At 48.3% G+C, this 21,345-nt stretch overlaps 5 protein-coding genes across 5 annotated transcripts; all 5 read right to left on the minus strand.

The window, feature by feature from the left end:
- Positions 1 to 584: 584 nt before the first annotated feature.
- EURHEDRAFT_509290 (uncharacterized protein) lies at positions 585 to 2,952 on the minus strand (the record flags this gene model as incomplete). Its single annotated transcript, XM_040785912.1, has 5 exons — positions 585 to 1,128; positions 1,408 to 2,131; positions 2,182 to 2,758; positions 2,832 to 2,879; positions 2,929 to 2,952. 5 exons carry the CDS (start codon positions 2,950 to 2,952, stop codon positions 585 to 587), a joined length of 1,917 nt encoding a protein of 638 aa, XP_040634710.1.
- Positions 2,953 to 3,662: 710 nt separating this feature from the next.
- Positions 3,663 to 8,583, minus strand: EURHEDRAFT_381371 (putative DEAD/DEAH box DNA helicase (Mer3); the record flags this gene model as incomplete). The annotated part of the gene is made up of 11 exons (XM_040779407.1): positions 3,663 to 4,533; positions 4,586 to 4,778; positions 4,829 to 5,038; positions 5,091 to 5,188; positions 5,240 to 5,394; positions 5,447 to 6,022; positions 6,074 to 6,762; positions 6,814 to 6,995; positions 7,057 to 8,065; positions 8,118 to 8,216; positions 8,277 to 8,583. 11 exons carry the CDS (start codon positions 8,581 to 8,583, stop codon positions 3,663 to 3,665), a joined length of 4,389 nt encoding a protein of 1,462 aa, XP_040634711.1.
- A 262-nt stretch (positions 8,584 to 8,845) lies between these two features.
- On the minus strand, positions 8,846 to 10,859 carry EURHEDRAFT_254662 (putative UDP-galactose transporter). The gene is made up of 4 exons (XM_040778119.1): positions 10,595 to 10,859; positions 10,511 to 10,540; positions 9,488 to 10,462; positions 8,846 to 9,429 (listed from the first exon to the last, which is right to left on the minus strand). The coding sequence occupies exons 1-4, from the start codon at positions 10,661 to 10,663 to the stop codon at positions 9,109 to 9,111; spliced, it is 1,395 nt and encodes a 464-aa protein (XP_040634712.1). The 5' UTR covers positions 10,664 to 10,859; the 3' UTR covers positions 8,846 to 9,108.
- A 1,340-nt stretch (positions 10,860 to 12,199) lies between these two features.
- EURHEDRAFT_381373 (uncharacterized protein) lies at positions 12,200 to 14,563 on the minus strand (the record flags this gene model as incomplete). Its single annotated transcript, XM_040779408.1, has 1 exon — positions 12,200 to 14,563. One exon carries the CDS (start codon positions 14,561 to 14,563, stop codon positions 12,200 to 12,202), a length of 2,364 nt encoding a protein of 787 aa, XP_040634713.1.
- A 2,132-nt stretch (positions 14,564 to 16,695) lies between these two features.
- Positions 16,696 to 19,860, minus strand: EURHEDRAFT_416782 (putative meiosis specific protein Hop1). The gene is made up of 11 exons (XM_040783052.1): positions 19,602 to 19,860; positions 19,519 to 19,541; positions 19,243 to 19,459; positions 18,911 to 19,190; positions 18,690 to 18,855; positions 18,474 to 18,640; positions 18,354 to 18,415; positions 18,057 to 18,296; positions 17,782 to 18,010; positions 17,539 to 17,732; positions 16,696 to 17,485 (listed from the first exon to the last, which is right to left on the minus strand). Exons 1-11 carry the CDS (start codon positions 19,773 to 19,775, stop codon positions 17,060 to 17,062), a joined length of 2,178 nt encoding a protein of 725 aa, XP_040634714.1. The 5' UTR covers positions 19,776 to 19,860; the 3' UTR covers positions 16,696 to 17,059.
- Between the last annotated feature and the right edge of the window lie 1,485 nt (positions 19,861 to 21,345).

Here is a 21,345-nt window from a genome sequence, read left to right on the forward strand (position 1 = left end):
GTCGGAAATGTGGCTTAGTCAGGGTTGAAAGTACGTATCAAGCGTATATGGTTGAGGTCTCTGATTCTTGCAAAAGTGTGCTATCTAGGATCCTATATACGACCGTAAATACCTTATAGAGTATACTAAGCGATTGTGCGGTTTCAAAAGCAGTAATAGCAGAGTAAATACGCTGCTTTGCGCCATATGATATCAGCAAGGCATCAATCAGGCATCAGTTGGTATTGTTCGGTAAGGAACCTCTATATTCCGACATCTATAACTACTCAACATTTGCAGTAAGTCAGTGAGGAATGATGATTGGGTCTAGATGTCTTCTGTATTCGAAAATAAGTACATTCATATGTTCATTATAAAATGATCCAGACAGGGAAACATCGTTCAGTGGAAAGAAACAAGCACACAGCACAGCATCGATCAGTCCCATGAGAAAATGAGATCATGATCAAAGCATGCCAGTGTCATTCTCTTCTTCAAACAACATCTCATAACCTGTTCCACTTTACCATAGATGAAACATGTGCACTCTGACAGATAGAGGAGAAAAGAGGGCGATCAAGACACACAAACCTTACCCCTCACATTTAAGACGAAGAAGAGTAAGTAAAGCAGTTAACAGAATCCAGAATCTTCCAGATCTGCTGATGCTCTTCAGCACCCTGCGCCCTCATCTCAGTAGCGATAGAATTCCAGTCGGTCGCGTACTTGACAAGTCGTTCCTGCTGCGCACGACTAAGGATGCCCTCCGCACCGGCTCTGCGCGCGATGATCTGACAATTGACGTGCAAGGGGAGTCTGTGGAACAGATTCCGGGGCTTCTCCTGTCCTTGGATATAAGTACGTTTTTCCGTGCGATGCGCATGCTCTGCTCTGGACTTCTGTCGCTGGTGTCGTTGCTGCTGGGTCCGTTGGGCCTGGGGAGGAGTAACAGGAAGCTTCTCTTTCGTCGGAGGCTCGATAGGTCCAGGACAAGGACCAGGACCCTTATTTGCGGAAGGTCCGCTCAGAGCAGGGAAATTGACATCGAACGTCTCACCGCCTGGCTGGAACGGACCCTTAGGCATGGGCTCATCGACAGATGTAGAGTAGGCATAGGCTTCGTAATTGTTTGTTTGGATGTATTCCTGGCTATGGATGTTCACAGGGCAGCCCTGTTCGTCATACAGAATACCCGACACAGGATCCAGAGACCAGGGTCCTCCCACGGAGCCAGTAGTGAACGCAGGGTCGTGACTTGGGTAGGCGCCTGGCATGGTTTGCGGTACATGGACGGGATACGACGGCAGCAAAGGCTCGTGTTCAATTGCGTAGTAGCTGAACAGGGTGTATCTCCTGCTGCTATTGCTGCCGAGGACAGAGTTCGAAGGAGTAACCGGCTGAGTTTGCGCCGGGGTCTGCAATGTTGACGGCGGCATGCTAATGGAAGTATGATTAGAAGGTGCAGATGTGGCAAGCTCGCCGTTCTGTGTCGGAACAGATTCAGAGACAGATTCCACTGGTGCAGTGTTCTCCTGCTCATTCTCGGACCCAGACAGCTCTTCAGCGTCACGCTTGGAACCATCCATTAGCAGCGTACGAGCTGTGGTGATCATCTGCAACGCAGCGCTCCATAGCTCCGTGGCATGCGCGCCCTCCGTCCTTAGGGCTTCGATCCGTGCACGCTTGATGATACGAGTATACTCCACGTTCAGTTTCGCATGCTGACGGCGCTGCTCCATGAAGTCCATCAAGTTAACGCCCTCCAAATCGCGGGGAAGCTTTCCCTCCCGATGCGCCTGATCTTCCTCGGGATGCATTTCGGAGGCAAACTGACGAAGCGTCTCGGCTGAGTCGAGCATTTTGTGGCCCAGGTCGCTTAGATCGTCGTTGGGAAGCCAGACTAGACCGTTGCATCGGCCGCCAGTGTCGGGGAGAGGGGGCGTTTTGCCTGGGGGGAGATAGGGGAGCAGCTGCTCGGGATCCCGATGGGCAAGAATCATGCTAGTCAGATGGATGGCAGCACCGGTGGTCAACGAGATGTTCGAGAGGATAATATATGGCACAGAGCGTAAGCCTCTGGTGCACGCGTAGTGTTTCAAGTCGGCAGGATTCACGGTCTTTGTAGTAGAAGGGCCGGAAGTAGCGATGGTCACTATATTAAGATTAGCTCGATATCAAAATAATTGAGTTCGAGGGGGGTACCGTTCTGCTTCGCCTTACCCTTAGGCGACTTCTTCGAACGACCACGGTCATTCTCTTTCTCATTGACATCCAACGCCGCCATCTCCTCAACAACAATTCTCTCCTGGTCTTCTTCCTCGAAGAAGTCAAGATCACTCCGCATATAAACTCTCGACAGCAACTCAACACCCGCAATCCCCAGCTGATTCATCCCCAAATCTAGCTTCTTAAGCACATAGCATCCCTCAAACGCCTTTAAGAACCCCAACCAAGTCCCCTTCCCCTTATCATCACCACCGTGAATCTCAATCTGATTCCGAGAAATATCCAACTCGCGCAAATCTCCAGCGCTAAGCTCAACCACCTCACCCAGCTTTTCCAGCGAAAGTATGGTCAATTGGTTGCCAGGGAGGTGCAGCTCGGTGAGTTTGGCAGCGCCATCGGGATGCTCTGCGTCGCGGTATTTCATGCATTCGAGGAGGGTGTGGAGGACTTCCATGAAGCCGATGTCGGTTAGGTTTTTGTCGCTGATGTCGAGTTCGAGGATCGGATCACGGGAGGTGTTTCGGGCGCTGGAGCCGGGGGTGATTCGTTTTTTCTATCCTAGTTAGCCTATAGTTCTGGAAGGAAGAGGTGATGGAAGGAAGAGGTGAAAGAGTTGGGAAAGTTACCAAATCTCTAACGACTACCTGTGCCGCCTTGACGCCGTCGATCTTTCGCTATCAACAGGTTAGCCATCGGTGTCCAGCAGGAAGTGCTGGTACTTACGGCCGAGTAATTCAGCTTTCCCATCCTGAACGGCAGTCGCGAGAGTATTGCAGAAACCTGTGAGTGCCATGGTCGTCAGCCCAAGGTTCCATCCTGTCAGCAGACTAGTGTCGACGAAACAGCAGGGGACAGTTCGTTTCATTTCAGCAAATTGCCTCGATCTCTGACTTCTTTTGAGTGGAAAAAGGGAGTACATACCTGACAAACTGGTAGACAATCAAGTCTCTTTTATCTAGATCGCTGAGTGAGTAAAAATTAGAAAAATCACAAAAAGGTACAAGTCGATGGGGGTAAGGGGAGATGTAAAAAGGGAACCTAGGTCCGTTTTTACTAGATAAACAAGAGTAAAGAGGTAGACCTACCTAATTTTGGGGGGATAAAGATGAGAAGAGATGAAGTGGGGGATGTTCTTATTTTCTTCAAAAAGAATCTGGAGTGGCTTTTATGCTGGCCTTTTTGGATGCAGAGAAGACAAGAGAAAGGAAGAAAAACAGTGTGTAAATAGAGAAAGAACACTATGAGGGGCATGTAGTGAATAGCTATGTTTGATACCAGTTATGAATCACATTATCTTTTATTCACTGATGGCTTCCATCTGTTTGTTCCAGTCAGAAGAAATCTCATTAGGGCTGTCTAAGAATATCTGAAAGAAATCAAAATAAAAGACAGAAACAGATTGCATCTAAATCAGTATATTTCCCACAACCTAAGTGTCACAGTATTTTTGTGAAATGTCAGAAGAAATTGACAATATCTTTAAACTCATCCAGCAACAACGGGTCGATGTCTTCCCAGTCTTTTGGTGGACTAAACGGTTTGTTGATGCCGGAACCGGAATTCTCCCCGTGCCGCTCAACCAGGATTGTCCCTCCTTGTTCATGAGATAAAGGGGATGATTCGCGTTGTATCTTCGTCTTCGTTCTTTTGAGGGGATGTCTATTTTCATCCACAAACGGCACGGTCCGCTTTGATGGCTGGCAATATTCGACATCCTGAAACGAGTACATGGCTCGACTGTCTGGGACCATTTCCTCCCCAGTCGATGCAAGTGTGCTGGGAGATTGTACCGTCAGGTCAATTTGTTGAAGCGCACTCGTCCCGTTCTGCTTCGGAGTGAAAGGTTCAACAGGTTCGTCGATCTCAATCCAATCATCCCAGTCAAAAACGTTCTTGTCAATCTCCTCGTCTTGTCGAGCTTTCTTCTCTTCCTTATTCTCATCATCCGTTTCGATGCTAACATCCCCATTCAACAGTGCTGATGGAGAAGGTAGATCGTCGAAATCTTCATCCCCATAATCGCTCGACTGCGTCCTCTTTACACCCGAAGATACAATGATAGGGTTTGGTGATTCGACTTCCATGAGCTTCGACTCCAGTGCCGACTTCCTCAATGACACTTGCGTGCTCTTTATATCAGTCTTATCCCCTTTGTTCTCTCGGCCGGATACCTTAGTGCTGATTGTAGCAGGTGCGCTCTTTTTGGCGATACTAGCTGACAATTTCAACTGGTTGAACTCGTCTTTCTTCTGGCTCGCGGCTGCATTCTGCTTCTTGCCAGCTTTGGGGGGCTTGTCCAGTCCATCTCGGCAGCAGAGGTGTTTGCACCTAAACCCACATTAGTCCTGGGAACCGAGTACAAGGAGAAAATCTTGCTCACATTTTCTTATCCTTGCACTTGTGGTTACATGCCCATTTACCATTCTCGAGACGAACTGGTTCTTCTCCGACAACTTCTGGGGCTTGATCCTTTGTTTTCTCAGGCTTATTGGCCTTACCACGCGGCTTATTCTGAGGTGATATTTCTGCGATTACAGTGGGCCAGTCGATCTCCTCTACCTCAATACCCTGGTCTTTGGGGTTGTCAGCTGCTTTTCTGTGAGAGTCAAATATGGCGATTTACCTGCTTTTAGGATTTCCTTCACGTTCATTCCATCCAAGAGGTCATCAATTTCAGTTGGTTGGTTGGAAGCCCCTTCGCTACGGGGTAGTTCAGAGGCATCCATCCTTGGTTCATCCTCCAAAGCGCCCTGTGTCTTCTTTTCTTCAGGTCGCGCTAGAAACAAGGACGCCGGAAGATCAGGCTTCAGCTCCGCAGACCGCATCGTTCCAGCTTTTCAAATTTTAGCAGTATGAATAGCCTAGGTATATGGAAAGCAACTCACCAATATCATCACACATCGCATAGCACACGATGTACTGCTCTCCGCTTTGCAAATCCGCACTCAACAGTATCTCATGATGATTTTGAAGCTTACTCGCGCTGTGAATGATCATTAGCTTAGCATTCGCGTAAAGGCCAAAGGCGACTTACTTCAAGCGGCGAAAGTCAATCATACGACCATCCGAAGTCTCGGCCAAAAAACAAACATAGACAGTACGTCTCTGAAAGGAAGTCGGTAATTTCTCATTTATGAAAGCCACTTCTGCCTTGAAGCGAATTTTGACAGAACTCATAGGTTTGCGATCCTAATCACGTCAGCACTCCCTATCCAGAGAATCCCCACAAGGAAATGAATACCTTCCCCATCATCTTCACAGAAACCCGCAACTTCGGAAACTCCGCAACCCTAGCCAAAAGCTTCAACCCAAAGGGCGGGTTTCTACTCAGAGCCATATCAATCTGGTACGCTTCGGTAAACTCCAGAGCTTCGATACTGGTAATTCCAGCCGCTGCAAACTTCCTTACAGCAACGGTTCCAATCTGGTCGAGTTGCTTCATTTGCCATGGCGAATTATCCCAGACCTTAGCACCCAGGCCCCTGGCGAGCTCCAGTGCGTTCCGAACAGCAACGGAATCCTCGAGGGAGATCTGGCAATCGATCAAGCAGCGAATTAACCGGTTGACATGCGTGAAGACAAAGTTCTTATCCTGCTGGAATGGGAACTTGTGCTTTTGGAATTGGTCGCCATCTGGGAAATCCACACCACCTAACTCAGATTGGATGAGTAGCGAGGTCTTATGAGCGGGAAGGGCGATGTCGACTTTGACCGGGAAGCGGATGCCATTGGCTCGATTAATTTCTTTGTATACTGATTTCTCGCCTGATTTGAGACGGAGGTCACGAAACTCTTCTGCTTCGGCGATTTTGGAGAGCTAAATTATCGTTAGCTTTTCCTTCCACCAAATGCTGACGGCGCTGCTTACGATTTGCAATATTGTGGCCTTTGGCTTTAACGAAAGGAGATTCTTCATAGTCTCAAACCGCACGTAATATCGAGCCATGGCATCGCCAAATTGCGTAGATCTAAGCTTCTCCGTCGAAACCAACCCGCATTCCTGAAGCATCTTGATATCCTTTTCACAGATCTGTCGAAGCATTTTGTCTTCATCATCTCGAATAGCACCCTCTTTCAGCTTATAGTGTGTTGGATTCCGCCTGAGTCTCACAAACAAAAATGTCCCAGCAAGCCATCGAACGGCAGACTCCATATCCGTCACCGTACCAAGTCCGATCTCGGCATTCAGGTGGTCGATGAGGTTTAGATGTAGACAGCTTTCCAGACTCTCGGATCCGGATACGAGCTTTTCGTAGTGATCCACTCGTTCTTTCCGTGTTAGGATCACTGCCACCGCGCTGCTGTCGAATTGGGGACGGCCTGCGCGGCCTAACATTTGCATCATCTCTAGATCGGAATATTCCTTGCAGCCGCCGTCTTGCCATCCGACGGTGTTTTTGATTATGACTAGATGACATGGCAGGTTGATGCCCACGGCAAGAGTCGAAGTACAACATATGATATTGATATCCCCTTGTAGATAACCATTTTCGACTGTGTGGCGGTCTGCAGAATCAAGGCCGGCATGGTGAAATGCAACACCTGCGGCTATAGTGGCTATTCTAGTCAGTATAAACACCCTAAACATCGTCAAAGTAGATTTCTCACTCTTCAAATCCATATTATGCACTTCAAGCCGCTTACTCGGTCCTTTCCACAGCCTAGCCGGAGGGTTGGTCATAGACCAGAGTCGAGCGAGCTCTTTCGCCGTAGCAACAGAAGAGTTCCTGGTACAACAGAAGATCATAATCGGCTTTCGATAAGAATGTGTACCGATGACACCCAGAAGCCTATAACAACCAACAATCAAAAATCTACTGCATCAATGGCAACAAGGGGAGGTGTGCTTACTTCCCGTTGCACGCCTTATCAAAAGCAAAGTCATTCCCGTTAGACTGGTATCCATAAACAAACTTCTGAAGCTTGACTGGTCGAAATTCTTCCCCGAAGTGCTCCCTATGTGCCGGCATATGCTGATTTGTCGCGTCTTTCCCCAGCCAAGTTGCAATATCCTCAGAGTTCGGCACGGTAGCACTTAAGGCAATGAAGCGGACACTCGACCTTATCGATTTCATACGAGATACGACAGCTTCCAGGATGGCGCCACGGGTCTCCTTGAGGATGTGAGCCTCGTCGACGAGGAATAGCTTCACGAACTGCATCAGACGCGCGTGGTCTTTCCATTTGCGGGTCATGCTGTCCCATCTTTCCGGGGTTGTGATGATGATTTGGGCGCTCTGTATTCTTCTGAGTTGTGACTGGTCCGTATCACCAGTTAATTCTGCACATTGAAGCCCTAAGGTCATGAACTTCTTGCTCCAATCACGAAACCTCTCAGAGCATAGCGACTTTGTCGGAGCTTGGTAGACAACCTTGAACCGCTCGTCTTTCAAAGTACTAAGCAAGCGACAAATAGCCAGCTCCATGATAACAGTTTTACCGCTCCCTGTAGGCGAAGCAAGCACAACGTTATCGTTCTGATGGTAAATAGCCCGAAAGCATTTTGATTGAATAGCGTTGAACACCGGGAAAGAGAACACCGACCGATAGCTATCCGGAAGCTCGTGCACCGAGATCAGAATTATACCTCGAATAGACATGGGTATATTATGGAACGGTGTCATCGACGCAGTTGTCAGTTGTAGAGATTGGCTCTGACCAACCATTGCCGCTATTCCTCCAACATCCAAATGAGACGATGGCGACTTTTCCGTCTGTGAAGACAACTCAGTTCCAGGGGCCGCTGTCGTATTTTTCTCTCTTCTCCCGTGCTGAAACCTCGCCAACGGACTTGAACTGACATCCACTTCCGACGAACTTGACGCCATCGCTCGATGGGAAGTGATATGAGAGTCCGGCCCTAGAACCACAGCCTTAGTACTAGAATCGTATTCCAGCGTATGTCCACCTACCAGAAAAGAACCTCGAAACCTGCTCTGGATTTTTATTGTCACGCATGTTGTCTCGTCCATTATGCATCACTCGATCTGTCTGAGCAAGTAAATGCAGGTCTAAAGAAAAAGCCATCCATCAGCAAAAATTAGCAACCGTATTGACCAGATTACACTAACCAAACGCATCCAACTGCACATCTGCATCTTCCTTCCCATATTTCTCTCCCTCGCCACCTTCAATACCAGTATACGTCTCCAATTCCAATGACCCAGACCCCAACCCTTGACGGCGGTGCCTATCATCATCATCATCATCATCATCATCATCATCGCCATTCATCTGAAACTGATCAAAGAAGGGCGAGGATACTTGAGCTCCCTCAATGAGTCTCCGATCGATGACGCCACTTTGTCTATTGGGATTACTGGAGGACTCGTCACCGTTCCGCCATCGATAGGGTGGTTTGAAGGGTTCTCGTTTCATGATTGGAGGATAGGGTCTTGAATGGATAGTGAATAGCAGATTATTGTCTTTGGGGATGGAAGTGAAAGTGAATTGATGAATTGGTGAAGGTTAGGATGAGATAAATTGGTTGGGGAGGGAGAGGTTTGGGGTCTTCCTAAAAGGGCACGTGAACCCTTGACATATAGCCAGGTTTACAGTGGTCTGTAGAAGACCAGATGTGTATATGAAGTATATAATGATGTTTTTGATTATCATAATTTCATCAGTTTGCTGGTTTCAAATCCATTCTTCTCGAGACTTCATCAAACCATTGGTGCAACGCCTTCGAGTCCTGGCTCAGTCAACAACCATAACGAACCCAATAAATCAACAAGTGAATCGAAATCATATATTCATCGTAGCTTGGATATATTGAATACCTGGATATCGTCGTCATCTTCAACAACTCCTTATTGCTTTTGTTCGTTCCTATTTACTTCCAAAAAAAATTATGACCATTACATCCCCATACAACATACACAACCCAACACCATTAAACCACTTTCAAGCGTCGTGCGAATTTTCATCAAAGTAACTCCCACTGGCATTCCGAGAGGAGCTGATTCTCACCTGTCCCGGGGATGTGGGACGGGATGTCGACAAACCAGCGTCAGATAGGAAGGGAGTTGTTGGGAGCTTGATCGAGATTTCGTTCGGTGGAGATACTGGCGACTCCTGTCCTAGGGCCTCTTTCTCATATGAGTCGATGCGAATCGGTGGTGGACGTCCACCCTGCATCTTAGCCTGGGCATGCCAGGGGTATCCCGTGCTCGGTTCTCCGTATAGATAAGTGGCTGCAAGGACTACAGCGGTACCCAGAAGGAACTATATCACCACGTCAGTATCTATTCCTCAATAAGAACACGGTAAAGGGTGAACATACGTAACCGTTAACCTCGAATTCAAACAGACAAATGCTCCCCACAGTGCTTAGAACGATACTAGCCGTGGTCGCAAGACTTCGCGCAACCGTGTTTGCATAAATCATGCTGAACGATGTAGCAATGCCTCCCAATGCCTGGACAATGACGGTGGACCATACAACCCAGTTGTAACCTTGAAAGAAGCCATTGGCAGCCACTTGCTCGCCATCCAAAAATGCTACTCCGATAAAAAGAGCCGGGAAGATGGAGTACAAAGCCAATTGCAAATTGCGGACCCAAGGGGACGTCGACTTGGCGCTATCTCTGAGCACTCTTTCAAAATAGACACCCGCAAGAGCTGACGCAGCACATGCACCGAGGGTGGCGAGCAAGCCCACCGCCCCATTTAACCGTGGTAAGGCGGTCAACATATCCTCTTCGATCCCCTCATATGTCGCAGAACGTTTGTAGACGTTGCCACCTGCTTGGACCTCACGCCACTCTTCCAGCGATCGGGGAAAAGCGATGCGGGCGGTTTCCTCTTCCAACGCACTTTCATCCTTAGGACCGCCATCTTGCAGCTGCACGAAGGCAACACCGACGAGAAGCAATAGAAGCAATGCCCAGTTGCGGAGGGGAACCGTCTTTCGCAACAGTCCAAGACTGAAAATGGCCACGAAGACCAATTTCAATTGGTATGTGACTTGAAAAGTCGCCGCCGACAGATTCGAAAGCCCAATGTATTGTAGCGAATTCGCAAGGGTGTATAGACAAGCTGGTAAGGCCAGCTTCCAGCTGTCACCCGAGAAAACGGCGCTGACGACGGAGAAGAAAAGCGACGTTGCGGGCATGGACGGGGGTGCGGTCGTGGAGACTTCGTAGAGGGCCATGGTGAGAGAAACAGCGAGCTTCACCACTTCGTTCAAAACGACGGCGGTCGAGGTCAGGTATCGTTTACCACCTTCCGGTGGCATGATTCTAGAGTAGTGCAGCAACTGGACCGGTCAGCCATCTTCTCCGCAGTATCCATTATGTCAACTTACCAACACAAACGTAGTATATTGTATCGCCAACTAGAAAAATGAATTAGCGTTTCCTGCAAGCAATTCGAGACCATATCGTCTTACCAATATCCATGAAGAGTGTCTCACCACCGGCGCCGACCCCGGCGGCTGGCGTTGCGTGCGCTCTCCCATAATCACCAAAACTGATTTCCTTCGAGATATGTAGTATGTGTATGTAGATTCGTAGATAATCGATTTCAGATGGGTATTTCTTCGGGAGTTTTCCTTCGTGGACGATTTAGGTGCAGAATGACAGCGTGAGATAGCTGCGCGCGTGGGCTAAAAGGAGAGGTTGTTCATCAGCGGCCCTAGGTCGGCCAACGAAAACCGGGGCCAGACCGATCGACAGATCAGAGTTTCAAGAAAGGTTCAAGACGTAATGGGACAGTCGGTGGGTGGGGGGAGAGATAGTTGACGTGTTCAACGAGGTAGCATCAAGTGGTCCAATGTTGTATACAGAGTAGTAACAATCCAGCAGACAAAGGTAGAAATACAGACAAAGATTACATCGGAGAAGAGTCCCAGATGGATCTCATCTGGGGAGAATCAATAGTGTATCACCCGAAAGATAATCTTGGGCAGAAAATCAAGGCGGTGTGGGACCGACCGTCAATCTGTGACGATTACACTTTGGACCTGATGAGTATGGTACCTGATACGGGTCTATGTACACTACTGTAGTATTGCTAGCAAGACAAATGAAACCATTCAAGAGAATACTACTAAAAGGGTTTAATATGGTAGGATAATCGGTGTCGCACATTAAAACGAACAAACAATAGAGTTGGATACCCCCGCCTTTCTTGATTAGTCCCCTGTATGTAGTGTAGTTACTTGTAATCCTGCCGGTGAACCCACTGGCCCACCATTGCCGTCTGTTTATCCAGAAAAGACGGTTCAATAATGGTGCGAAGGGTTCATAACAGACTGGCTACCCGATCATGATACACCTAACTCCGAAAATAGCAGCGTTCAAAAGTATCCTAGAGGGGAAAGAATGAACGAAATTATAGAGCCTAAAGCCAAGGCTTTCCTATTAAAGTACCATGCCATTCTTTTCACGGCTTCCCTAAATGCAAGTGTTCTTGCGGAAATAACATGCTTTCCTGCACGAGAACTTCCTTCCCAGCTCGCCTAACGCTTCCAGCTTGAGCTGACCTAGTGCGACTAGATATCGAGAATCTCGCGTCATGGACTTTTTGTCGGGCGTCCAGTTCAAGACCGGATTCTGTTCTGCGTGGCAGAGTGCCGTAGGATCCTATTTACAGTTGTTTACATTGTTCAAGAGACCGTAATTCAATGTAACCAATTCTATTCCAAACCCCCTCATGAATACAGTACACCATCCACTCTAATATGCCATTAGTATACACTGTCAAGTCGCATTATGAATAACAACAGAGAAAGATATTAAATTCAACAAGCAGCGGTGTACTCTGCTGTGTGACACACCAAAAAAAAAAAAAAAAAAAAAAAAAAGAAAAAAAAAAAAAAAAAGGAAAAGGAAAAGGAAAACCGTAGAAACGTTTGAGGTCAGGTCGAGTGTAAGCGATTAGCGCGGGGAGATATCCGGTTAAAACCTTTAGAAATAGTAAAATAAAATAAAAAGGAAATAAATTACAATGAAAGGAAAAGGAGAGTGGTAAAGAGAGGAAACCGTAAGAGCGTTTAGTGAACAGCCGCTAGGTCATGGTTCCAGCCCAATGCCCAGATCGGATACTCATCGTTCTCCTTGGCTGACTCTTCAGTCGCCTCGCCCAGCACGATCGCTTCGCTGCTATCGGTCCGACGGCGCGAGTGCCGATGCTGGTCGTTGGGCGCTGAGGTTGGGAGATGTCGTCGGGTCGGAGGAGAGTGTTGGTGTTGGCTGGGCTGCGGCGAGAAGCGATGGATCGGTAGCGTTGGCGTCAGGGGCGACGCTCCGCTGGTCGCGGGAGAGGGGAGGCTTTCGGAGTAGACAAGGCTAGCGCGGGGTGAATTGAGGGTTTTCTGTTCAGCATCAGAAGCCGCGCCCTGGAAAGGGTGACTGTCTTTGTCCAGGTGTGCTGCACCTTGATCTGACCGGGAGTAATTGTTGTGAGTATCATTCGTGGCCGTGGTCGCCGTCGTATATGACGGAATGCTCGCGCTCAGGCGTAGAAAGGACATGTCAGTGCTGTACAGCGAGTCGCGCGAGGGCGCAGCGGACAGCATGGACTCTTTGTCGGCATCATTAACGTGTGAGTTATTATCATTATGATTATGGTGGGTAAGATTGGGATTAGAGCGATGGGTAGTGATCGTGTTCTGGCTAAATCGTGCTTCGTTCAAGAGACTGGGAGTCACTTTGCCCCTCCGTTGCCGCATGGCTTCGAGGAGACTCTGCTCCTGTCTCGTAACCGCGATGACTCGGCTGCGACGATTGCCCTGCTTATTCTCCCGGGGTGCCGCCGAGGCACGCCCGTTACCGCCAGGCGCAGGGAAGTGGTCACTGATGTCCGGTTCTGAGATGGTGGGAATCCCACCCGGGGCTCGCCGGCCGATGTATGAGGATCGGGCCGTAGACGTTGAGTCATTCCGGTGAATGGAAGGACTCATGAGCATGGTGGGACCCCGATGTTTGACAGCCGCGGCCTGTCGGAGATCAAGTCGCCGGACGGCCGGTCCTTTGGTCGCCTGGGCTGCCGAAGCGGTGCAGATCTCGGGCTCGAATTCACCATAGGTGGTGACACTATCCCTCATCAGATGGCCGACGCCCGTTCGATTGTTGGGTAGTTCCTCGTCATGATCGTCCTCATCTTCTGATGAAGACAAACAGAGGACACTGGAAATGTTGAGATCCGAGTTTGCCAATGTGCTCTTGCTGCTCTTCTTGGACATGGATGAGGTATCAGTCTCTCTTAGCGACGGCGGCGCTGGCCATTGGTCGCGCGGGGGTGACTGGCGCCGACGTGCCGGGCGTGGCTGCGACTTGGGCGACAAGTAGGTCTCTTTACTCCAACCGCCTGTAGAGCCATTGGACGACACCCTGCGGGCGCTCCTGTCGGACTTGGCCCTGCTGCTATGCATTTGGTCCCGGCCTCTAGAGTAAACACTCGATGCAGCATCGGACTGGGCGCGTTCCGAGGCTGCCTGCTGTTCGGAGTAGTTCTGGAGCGCCATGTCCATTTCGTTTGTCCTGACAGTGCGTTGGAGCGAGGGCTCAAGAAACTCCGTGTTCCTAGTGTCGGTCGAAATAGCAGAAGACCGGTTCGCGGGGGTAGACCGGTGACTACTGGGCCTGGGAATTGCCAACGGTGGTGGCCCTGCTGTTGTAGGCGAATCTGTCTGAGATTGTGTCTCAGTGTACCTCCTCCCCGAGATCTTGGTATCAGAGTTGTTCGATTTGGGAAATTCCCCAAGCGCGGAGAGGGGGGTCGGAGAATGGACCATGCGCTGCGGGGACAACATCGGCGCACCAGCAGGCTTCTCAGGCTTCGGTTTGGGAAACAAGAGCGAGAGATCAATGCGGGGAGGGCGGAGCTTGCGCTTGGAGTCTTTAGTCGAGTTCTTCGAACTGAGGGAGATGGATGAAGGTGCGGGTTTGCCATCCGTCGGGCTTTCGATGGTAGTAGTAGTGGTGGTCGAATCGCGGGAGTTGAAGTAGGAGAAGAGGGTGGAAGCGGAACCGGACTGGTGCACGGTTTTCCTCGGGTTAGAAGCAGCAGCAGCGTCTTGGGTGTTGACCAGGAGCGGCGAAGATGCGCGGACACGCAACTGTGGCTGATTCTGCTGGGCCATGTCATCGTCAGCGTTGATCGTGGGGAAAGGCACGAAGCTGGGGCCCTTCATGAAGCTGGGCCGCCGTGTGCGCCTCTTCTGACTGCTGGCATCATCTCGGGGCGAACTGTTCTGCTGGATAGGGGCCTCAGCGGTACCCAAAATCTTCTGGGCCTTGGAGGTTCTGTTGTTGGCTTTTTCCGAACGGAAGTCCTCCTGGTTGTCGTCGAAGTTGTCGACATTGGCATTGGAGGTCCGCAACGGGAGATGGAGGGATTGTGGATCTCTGGCCATGTTGACAAAATGTGAATTGGTCAATTGGCCGTCAACTGGAAATTGTGTATGGACTTAAAGGGTGATTTGCGAGCGCGTGGGATTTCCGTAATCAAAAGTCTGGCCAATTCCACGCAAACACACAATTCGCACGAACTGCTCCACTGACAAGAACGAACGAGACCGTAAATAAAGTCTGTAAGATTCTAATTAAGTCGCGAACAGGTTCACCAGGATGATTATTCGTTGTTGCCGGTCGTCATCTCAGGTTCCTCCACCAGGTACCACGGAAAAGCGAGCGGTGCTGACGTTTAGAGAATCGGAACGGCCAGGGACGGTCGGCCGGTCGGAGAGTGTATCAGGGTATTTTCTGCGAGGATAATTGTCAAGGCTCTTTCCCAGTTTCCTCGGGGAAGAAGAATTGAGTCTACTTTCGACAGAAGAGTCGAATTGAGTGGGAGAAAATGAGGGAGACTTGAGGATGCCGAGGCAGCGATGACGCCGGAAGCGCGGTGATCACCAACGGTAATTATTCTAGAAGAATAATAACACACTGGCAAAACACAAACGAAACAATAGAGGAAAGAATGAATGGACAGAGTATGCAAGAATAAGGAGCGAAGAGGGTAAAAGAAAGAACAAAAGGATCAAGGAGCAGAACAGGAGAGAGTGAGAGAAAAGAGAGAAGAGAGACGGCAGCTTAAGGGGAACCCCAAACGGAGGTACTCAGCGAAAATCCCCAAGAAAAAGAGACGAAAAGCGCAGGGACCAGGGAACAAGCCAGAGTCAGTCAATCAGGCAATACTAGCATATAAATTCCAAAAGGCGGGCCCCAGAAGATCATCGAAAGACTAATATTATTATTATTGCCGTCAGACAGAAGCCACTGAAGCCACCAAAGCCTCCTGAGTTACACTACTGCATGCTAACGATGTACTGTATATGCCAGTGCAATATGCGCAATGCAGACAATCTTATTGATTTCCGACTATTGCCCACTATTGTACATCCTTTTGCCTCAGCTTCACCAACGGGACGGTTCTGATCGTTCTGGGAGGGCTCCAGAGCAATATATGCCACCCGATCGACGACAATAATTGATGGGGTTCCGTGGATGGTTAGTAGAAAGGATCAGAGCACTCTCACTTTCCTTGCAAGCTAGTACTACGCAGTAGCAGAGTTTGGAGGTTTAATTGTCTGTCTTCCGAGATCTCCCAGATCACCCGAATGGTCAGAATTTGCCCACTTGCAGTTAGCAGTGCATATGTACTCTGTACTAGGACTAGTATGACATCTTGGTGGATAGTAGTGGAGTGAGGTTTGACAAATTGTGGCCCTCACCCCTGTTCACCCTCGTGTGTCTTCTGTACAAGTATGGAGTTTTAATCGCGTAGCTATATTATTGTTTAATTTGTGAGTTAAATACCTCCTCGGAGCAGAATAGTCTCCAACATTAATTGAGTTCGCGCTTGGATAGACTATAAACTCTCCAACAACTTGGAACCATCCGAAGCAGAAGCTACTAACCTTTCATCGAACTCTCGTCTCTGTCAACTGCCGGTTCAGGGGGAGGCATATTTCCCACCCAACTACCAATTGTACTCTTCCTTCGGTACCCTCAGTACGTACCACTGATGTCGTGATACCATGCGACAAGAAATCAAATGCCAATTCATAAAAACGAAATTATGTGAAGAATTCCTTTTGCAGTCATCTGAAAGCCTCGAGTCAATCGACATTCCTCGCCAGGAACCGCCATGACTCGCTCCCCGATAACAGGGAACACAAAAAAAAATATTTTTTCTCGAATCGCACCGGCCCAACTATAGCGTTTGTAGTGGTAGCACTACAGACAACTTTGGAATCTTACACGTTCTGCACGTCTGGTTCCATTCGGAATTCCTCCCTGGCGCTTAGCTCGATTGTATTTTAGTGGTTATCGTCTCCTGGCCCGCCGTTCCTGGCTTCGATCTTGAATCTTAGCGTGTCTGGCGTGCTATACTTAGTGAGCTATGGCCATGGTGTCCAGATTTAGTTTATCGTCGAGTTCAACATGACTCTGTATGCTCGATCAACTTCCGAAGGCTACAAACGCCCCATCCGACTGGTATTAAACCTCCGTGTCATTCATGCATGCAATTCTAAATATGCATACAGGGTAATTGTACATCTGTCGAGAAGAAAAAAAGTACTCGGCAATCTGCATACAAACACAAACACAAACAAACAAACACAAACAACCATAACAGCATCGCGTGAGCTCCGAGTTGGCCTGTTAAAAAACATAAATCGTACATCGTAAATAGCATCCCTAAAGGGAGAGTGAAGAAAGGAGAGACTTCATTCGGTATGTTCCGTTCACGTACAAACTTTTGCGCCTGACTCGTCTGTTTCATGTACCCGGTAGTTACCATACTTGGTGCAGGCTTGTCCCTATTTAGCTATCTGTCGGTGTTCGACTTTTATAGAAAATGGAGACGCTCCGAATCTCATATGCATGGTCCAATTTGGTGTGTTTCAATCGCTCTCATCACCACCGCTAACTACTCCGACATCAATCAATCTGCTGTAATTGCTAATCTTGCGCCTCTTTCGGCTACTGCGTCGCAGAGGGTTCTCATCCGATTGGTGTCGACTAGAGGGTGTTTGAGGTTGGGAACGAATTCGGTCACTGGTCATCATTCCCCTGCTGAATTTGTCGCTTCCATTACCTAGACTGGTAGCCGGTTGAAGGATACCCTGAAGTTCCACTTGGCCATGGCTCTCCACCTGTGTACGTCTTGTTTTGTGGCCTGGGTTCTTGTTACCCTCGACGTCCGAGGATTGTGGTCCCTGGCCATACGCACGGCCATCATTCATCGAAGATGCTGGTCCTTGAGACAATTGCTGATCGTCGGTGATAGGTTTTGTGCCGGGGAGGGAATCCATGTCTTGTGAAACATACTAAAAAAGAAAATCAGAAGGGTTCCGCACTCGCTTTCCCAGCGTTTACTTACATGATGGTGGATCTTCGCAAATGGGTGCAGAATCTCGCGTTGCATCCTCTCCCGAGTATCCTCGGCGCTAGCCACGATGAACTTGGGCAATCCTTTTTGCAGAAATCCTTTGCTCTTGGAACCAGGAGTTGGTTGGAGGAATTTGTGCTTGCGTAGGAGGTCAGTAATCTGAACGACCGTCTGTCCATTGCAGTCTATATCGGGTTAGAGTGCTTCCGACAAAGGCGATGATCATTTACTTACGAAGCTTTTGTGTGAATGTAGACGTCTTGCTGGGAAAGCCCTCATCCAGGATGATCTTCAATGCTCGCCTCAGGAGAACGAGGGTATGCATTTCACGCAGCAACTGGGTTTCGTCTGGTTCGAGGAGACACTGATAGCATGCATGGGGATCAAGAATTCTAGAATCATTGGGGCTCTCAAAACCATAGCAAAGCAAATGCTGACGTGTGCGGCAGAATGAACATGTAATCTGACAATCTTAGTTATCCGACTCCTACTACGTGAATAGGACTTACCATTCCAGGCTCTTCACCATCCCAGCCACATTGGCACTTTACCAACCCAATAGCCAAGTTATCTGTTCCTTTCGCAAGCCCCGGAATCTGCATTCGTGAGAACTTTTCGATTTGGAGTATCTTCTTCTGCGAAAGGCGCATATTGTGATCCGTATTTACTCCTCCAATATCGGTTGCAGAAACTGTATAGATTGGTTGTGTGGGAACGAGATCGCTGTCTGGATAAGATGACACCTGAGTCTTTTTGCCAATCGATTAGTATTTGCATGGAATAAATCATCATTACAAGGACCTCACAGGAATCATCATCTGCAACTTCTGCCTTTCTGCAATGTCTTGAGTCGCTTCCAGGGAGCTTTCTATCAAAAAGCCAGGTCAGCATTGATTGGAAAGGAGCAGGTATTTCCGTGCCCGTACCATTCCGACTCAACGTGAGGCTGGAAATTTCTTCGTTCGCAAGCTCAATATCAGCTTCTCGCCGCACCTTATCATTATACTCGATTTGAAGAGGAATTCTAGGAAGGGCCTCCGAGCCTTCGGAGTCCGGTCCAGTCCACTTTAGTGAGGTTACGTTAAGACCAACGCTACCCATTGTCAGTACTCGAAGCAGCAGCATCAAGGGCAATCACCTACGCATGGCATCGACTATTCATTGTACCACAGGACTGAGTTTCCCTCTGCCAGTTCTCGTTGAAGGGATACTTGAACGTATCATTCGTCGATTTGGCGAATCCGGGGGGCTCGTACTCAGGCGGACAGTCTTCAGTATAGAACAGGTGAATCCCTAGGTTGCGCTTGTCTGAATATTACTCGTTAGCATAGGGCTGTTTAACATCATATCAAAAGATACATACTTGGCAGGGTTGGGAGGAAAGCACTCAACGTGATAAGGCGTCTGACTATCATCTCCAATCCAGTCCGAGCTGTCTGTGCAGACTTCATATCGGCGATGCAACCCACGGGGTCCAGGGATAAGCTTTCCAAGCGGCTATTCACATCACCACGTGCCCCTGTGTATTTGAACGAGAATGTGTATGTCTCTAATACGTTTTGTGGCTCATCCTTGTCGACAAGAACAGTCAATTGGATGGCTTCGAGGTAGTTCTTGCCGAGCGCATCAAAGACTCCGTGTTCCTAACCCTGTTAAAGACCACGAGATGGGAAGTCGAAAAGCCCGGGGTCTTACCAATAGATCGAGAATCATATCGGCCTTGGGATCTGAATTGCGAAGGATAATCTTCAGTGGCTGACCTCTCTTTCCTTTACCAAAACCAAGGTCCTGACTCCCCTCGGGGCTTTCTGTGCGTGTTCTTCCGTTGATGAATTCCTCGTACGAATATTTCTGCTCTCGTTGTGTTTGTTTCAGGTCACGATCATCGAAGCTCCCGAGCGGTAAGAACTCCCTGTTGGTAGCAATCAGACTCGAACGGTAACTGCGAATTGCGAAGGAGGGCTTGCAAACCGAAGATAAAACAACGTTCCGAACTAAGTAGACTCGAGGTCAGAATCTCAGACATGGAGGGGTGGGGTAAACAAGGAACTTACGGATACATGTAGCATGATCCGTACCATCTCCATGCTTTGCTGCTGTCTTACGGCAAGGCATTCTTGCAATTTCAACCGGGATACCTCATCAAATTCGGTTTGCGTTTTGTTTTGAACTGGGGCTCGTTGTAACTGAACTGTTGATAGTGGCCCAGTATATTTGATACGAGCCATGTTGAGCAACTGTTAGATTGCGGGATAGCGTAGAAAAAGGGTGGGATGATGGTTGTTGCAGTTGCGATGATAAGAGGGGCAGGACTTGGTCAGAGAAGTTAAAAGATGGGTGTTATTCGCAGGTCACGGGGATTCCTGAGAGAACAATAGTAGCATAGCGTCAACAAACGTAAAGTGCGTCTATTTCCTTACTTTTTTTCTGAATTTCTTTTTTGCACTTTAATGTTTACAAATAATTATTTGGTCGAAATGAGATATATAGTAGTAGGACAAATTGACAGCTCGTGTTAGCAGTTCCAATATATAGATACAGGCTAAAATGCTTCCTCTAAAGCACATGGAGTATAGTGACTAACGAACAGACATAGCATAATCTCAATAATTTGATATTTACGAATCAATGCACTCTTTCTCTGTCTACATCACATCTCAGCCCAAGAAATATATTGATACCTAGATGTATCAGGCGGGATGTTGAAGTATAACAGCGAATAGGTTCGGTAAATGAAAGAAATTCTTAGGGGCATACCTTGGGAATATATAGTCACTTCCATGGTCTCTCTTTCGTTGCGGACCAGGAAACGGACCCTTCCTGTATTGAAACATTCTCGAACCGAATATTCCGACTTCGCTTGCCTGCAGGGAGCATAAATTCCGATTAGTACCCCTCGATCACTCCTGGGTATACTTCAATCTATATTTTGCAAAGTGATGCGATGGAGTCATAGAGCAGGGCTGTTATCGCCCCCACCAGGTCACGTGTATATACTCAGGCTAAAATAAGGCCTCGAATCGTGGTCATGGGAGATATCATATGCAAGTCAACGGTTAGCGTTTGAAATAGTAATCGGAGATTTACTTGTATGTGACTGCGGTGATTCCGCTGATTGAGGATTACTTGTAGGGCCATCTGGATGTCATTGCAGGACGGCAAAGTCTTCAAACTGCCGTCTCTTTGCCTCTTTTTTTCTCTTTTTTTTTTTTTTGTTTCGAAGATTGTTCTCTACCACGTGAAGTCTACCTTTCTTTGTATGAATTTATTACTAGTAACTGATTTATTTTTATCTTCAGTTATTCTTCATTATCATCATTGAATCTGGTCTTTCTATCTTTTGTCAAAAGAAACATAAATAAGCCCCATTATTGCGGAGCCTCGGAGAACGCCCACCACAGCCGGAAGGAGGCACGACCAACCACCGCCCAGCGCCCGCGCCATTCCCTCTCTTCTCCGCCGCCGCCCAAATCTAAACCTCTTTTCTTCTTTCTCTCCCTGTCAGCTCATTTTCTCTCTTTCTCCCCCCTCACTCCCACCACTCGACTCCCCACTCACACCACCTGCTCTTAACTGTTTACATAAATTCTCGTTGCTCGCCTCGCCATGTTTTAACGTGCTCTCTTTAGAACAGTCAGTTACAGTGGCTGACGGGGTAGCCCCATTTTTTTTCAACACCGACGGCCCGCTTTCCCTTGATTAGATACTCCCTGCCCCCGTACAAACCGTGGTCACCAAGCATACTTTCATTCTCGATCATACTGTGCATATATCATTATTATCGTTTCATTTTGGATT

Source organism: Aspergillus ruber (assembly GCF_000600275.1).
Source record: "Aspergillus ruber CBS 135680 unplaced genomic scaffold scaffold00039, whole genome shotgun sequence".
In the NCBI taxonomy this organism is placed as follows: Eukaryota; Fungi; Ascomycota; class Eurotiomycetes; order Eurotiales; family Aspergillaceae; genus Aspergillus; species Aspergillus ruber.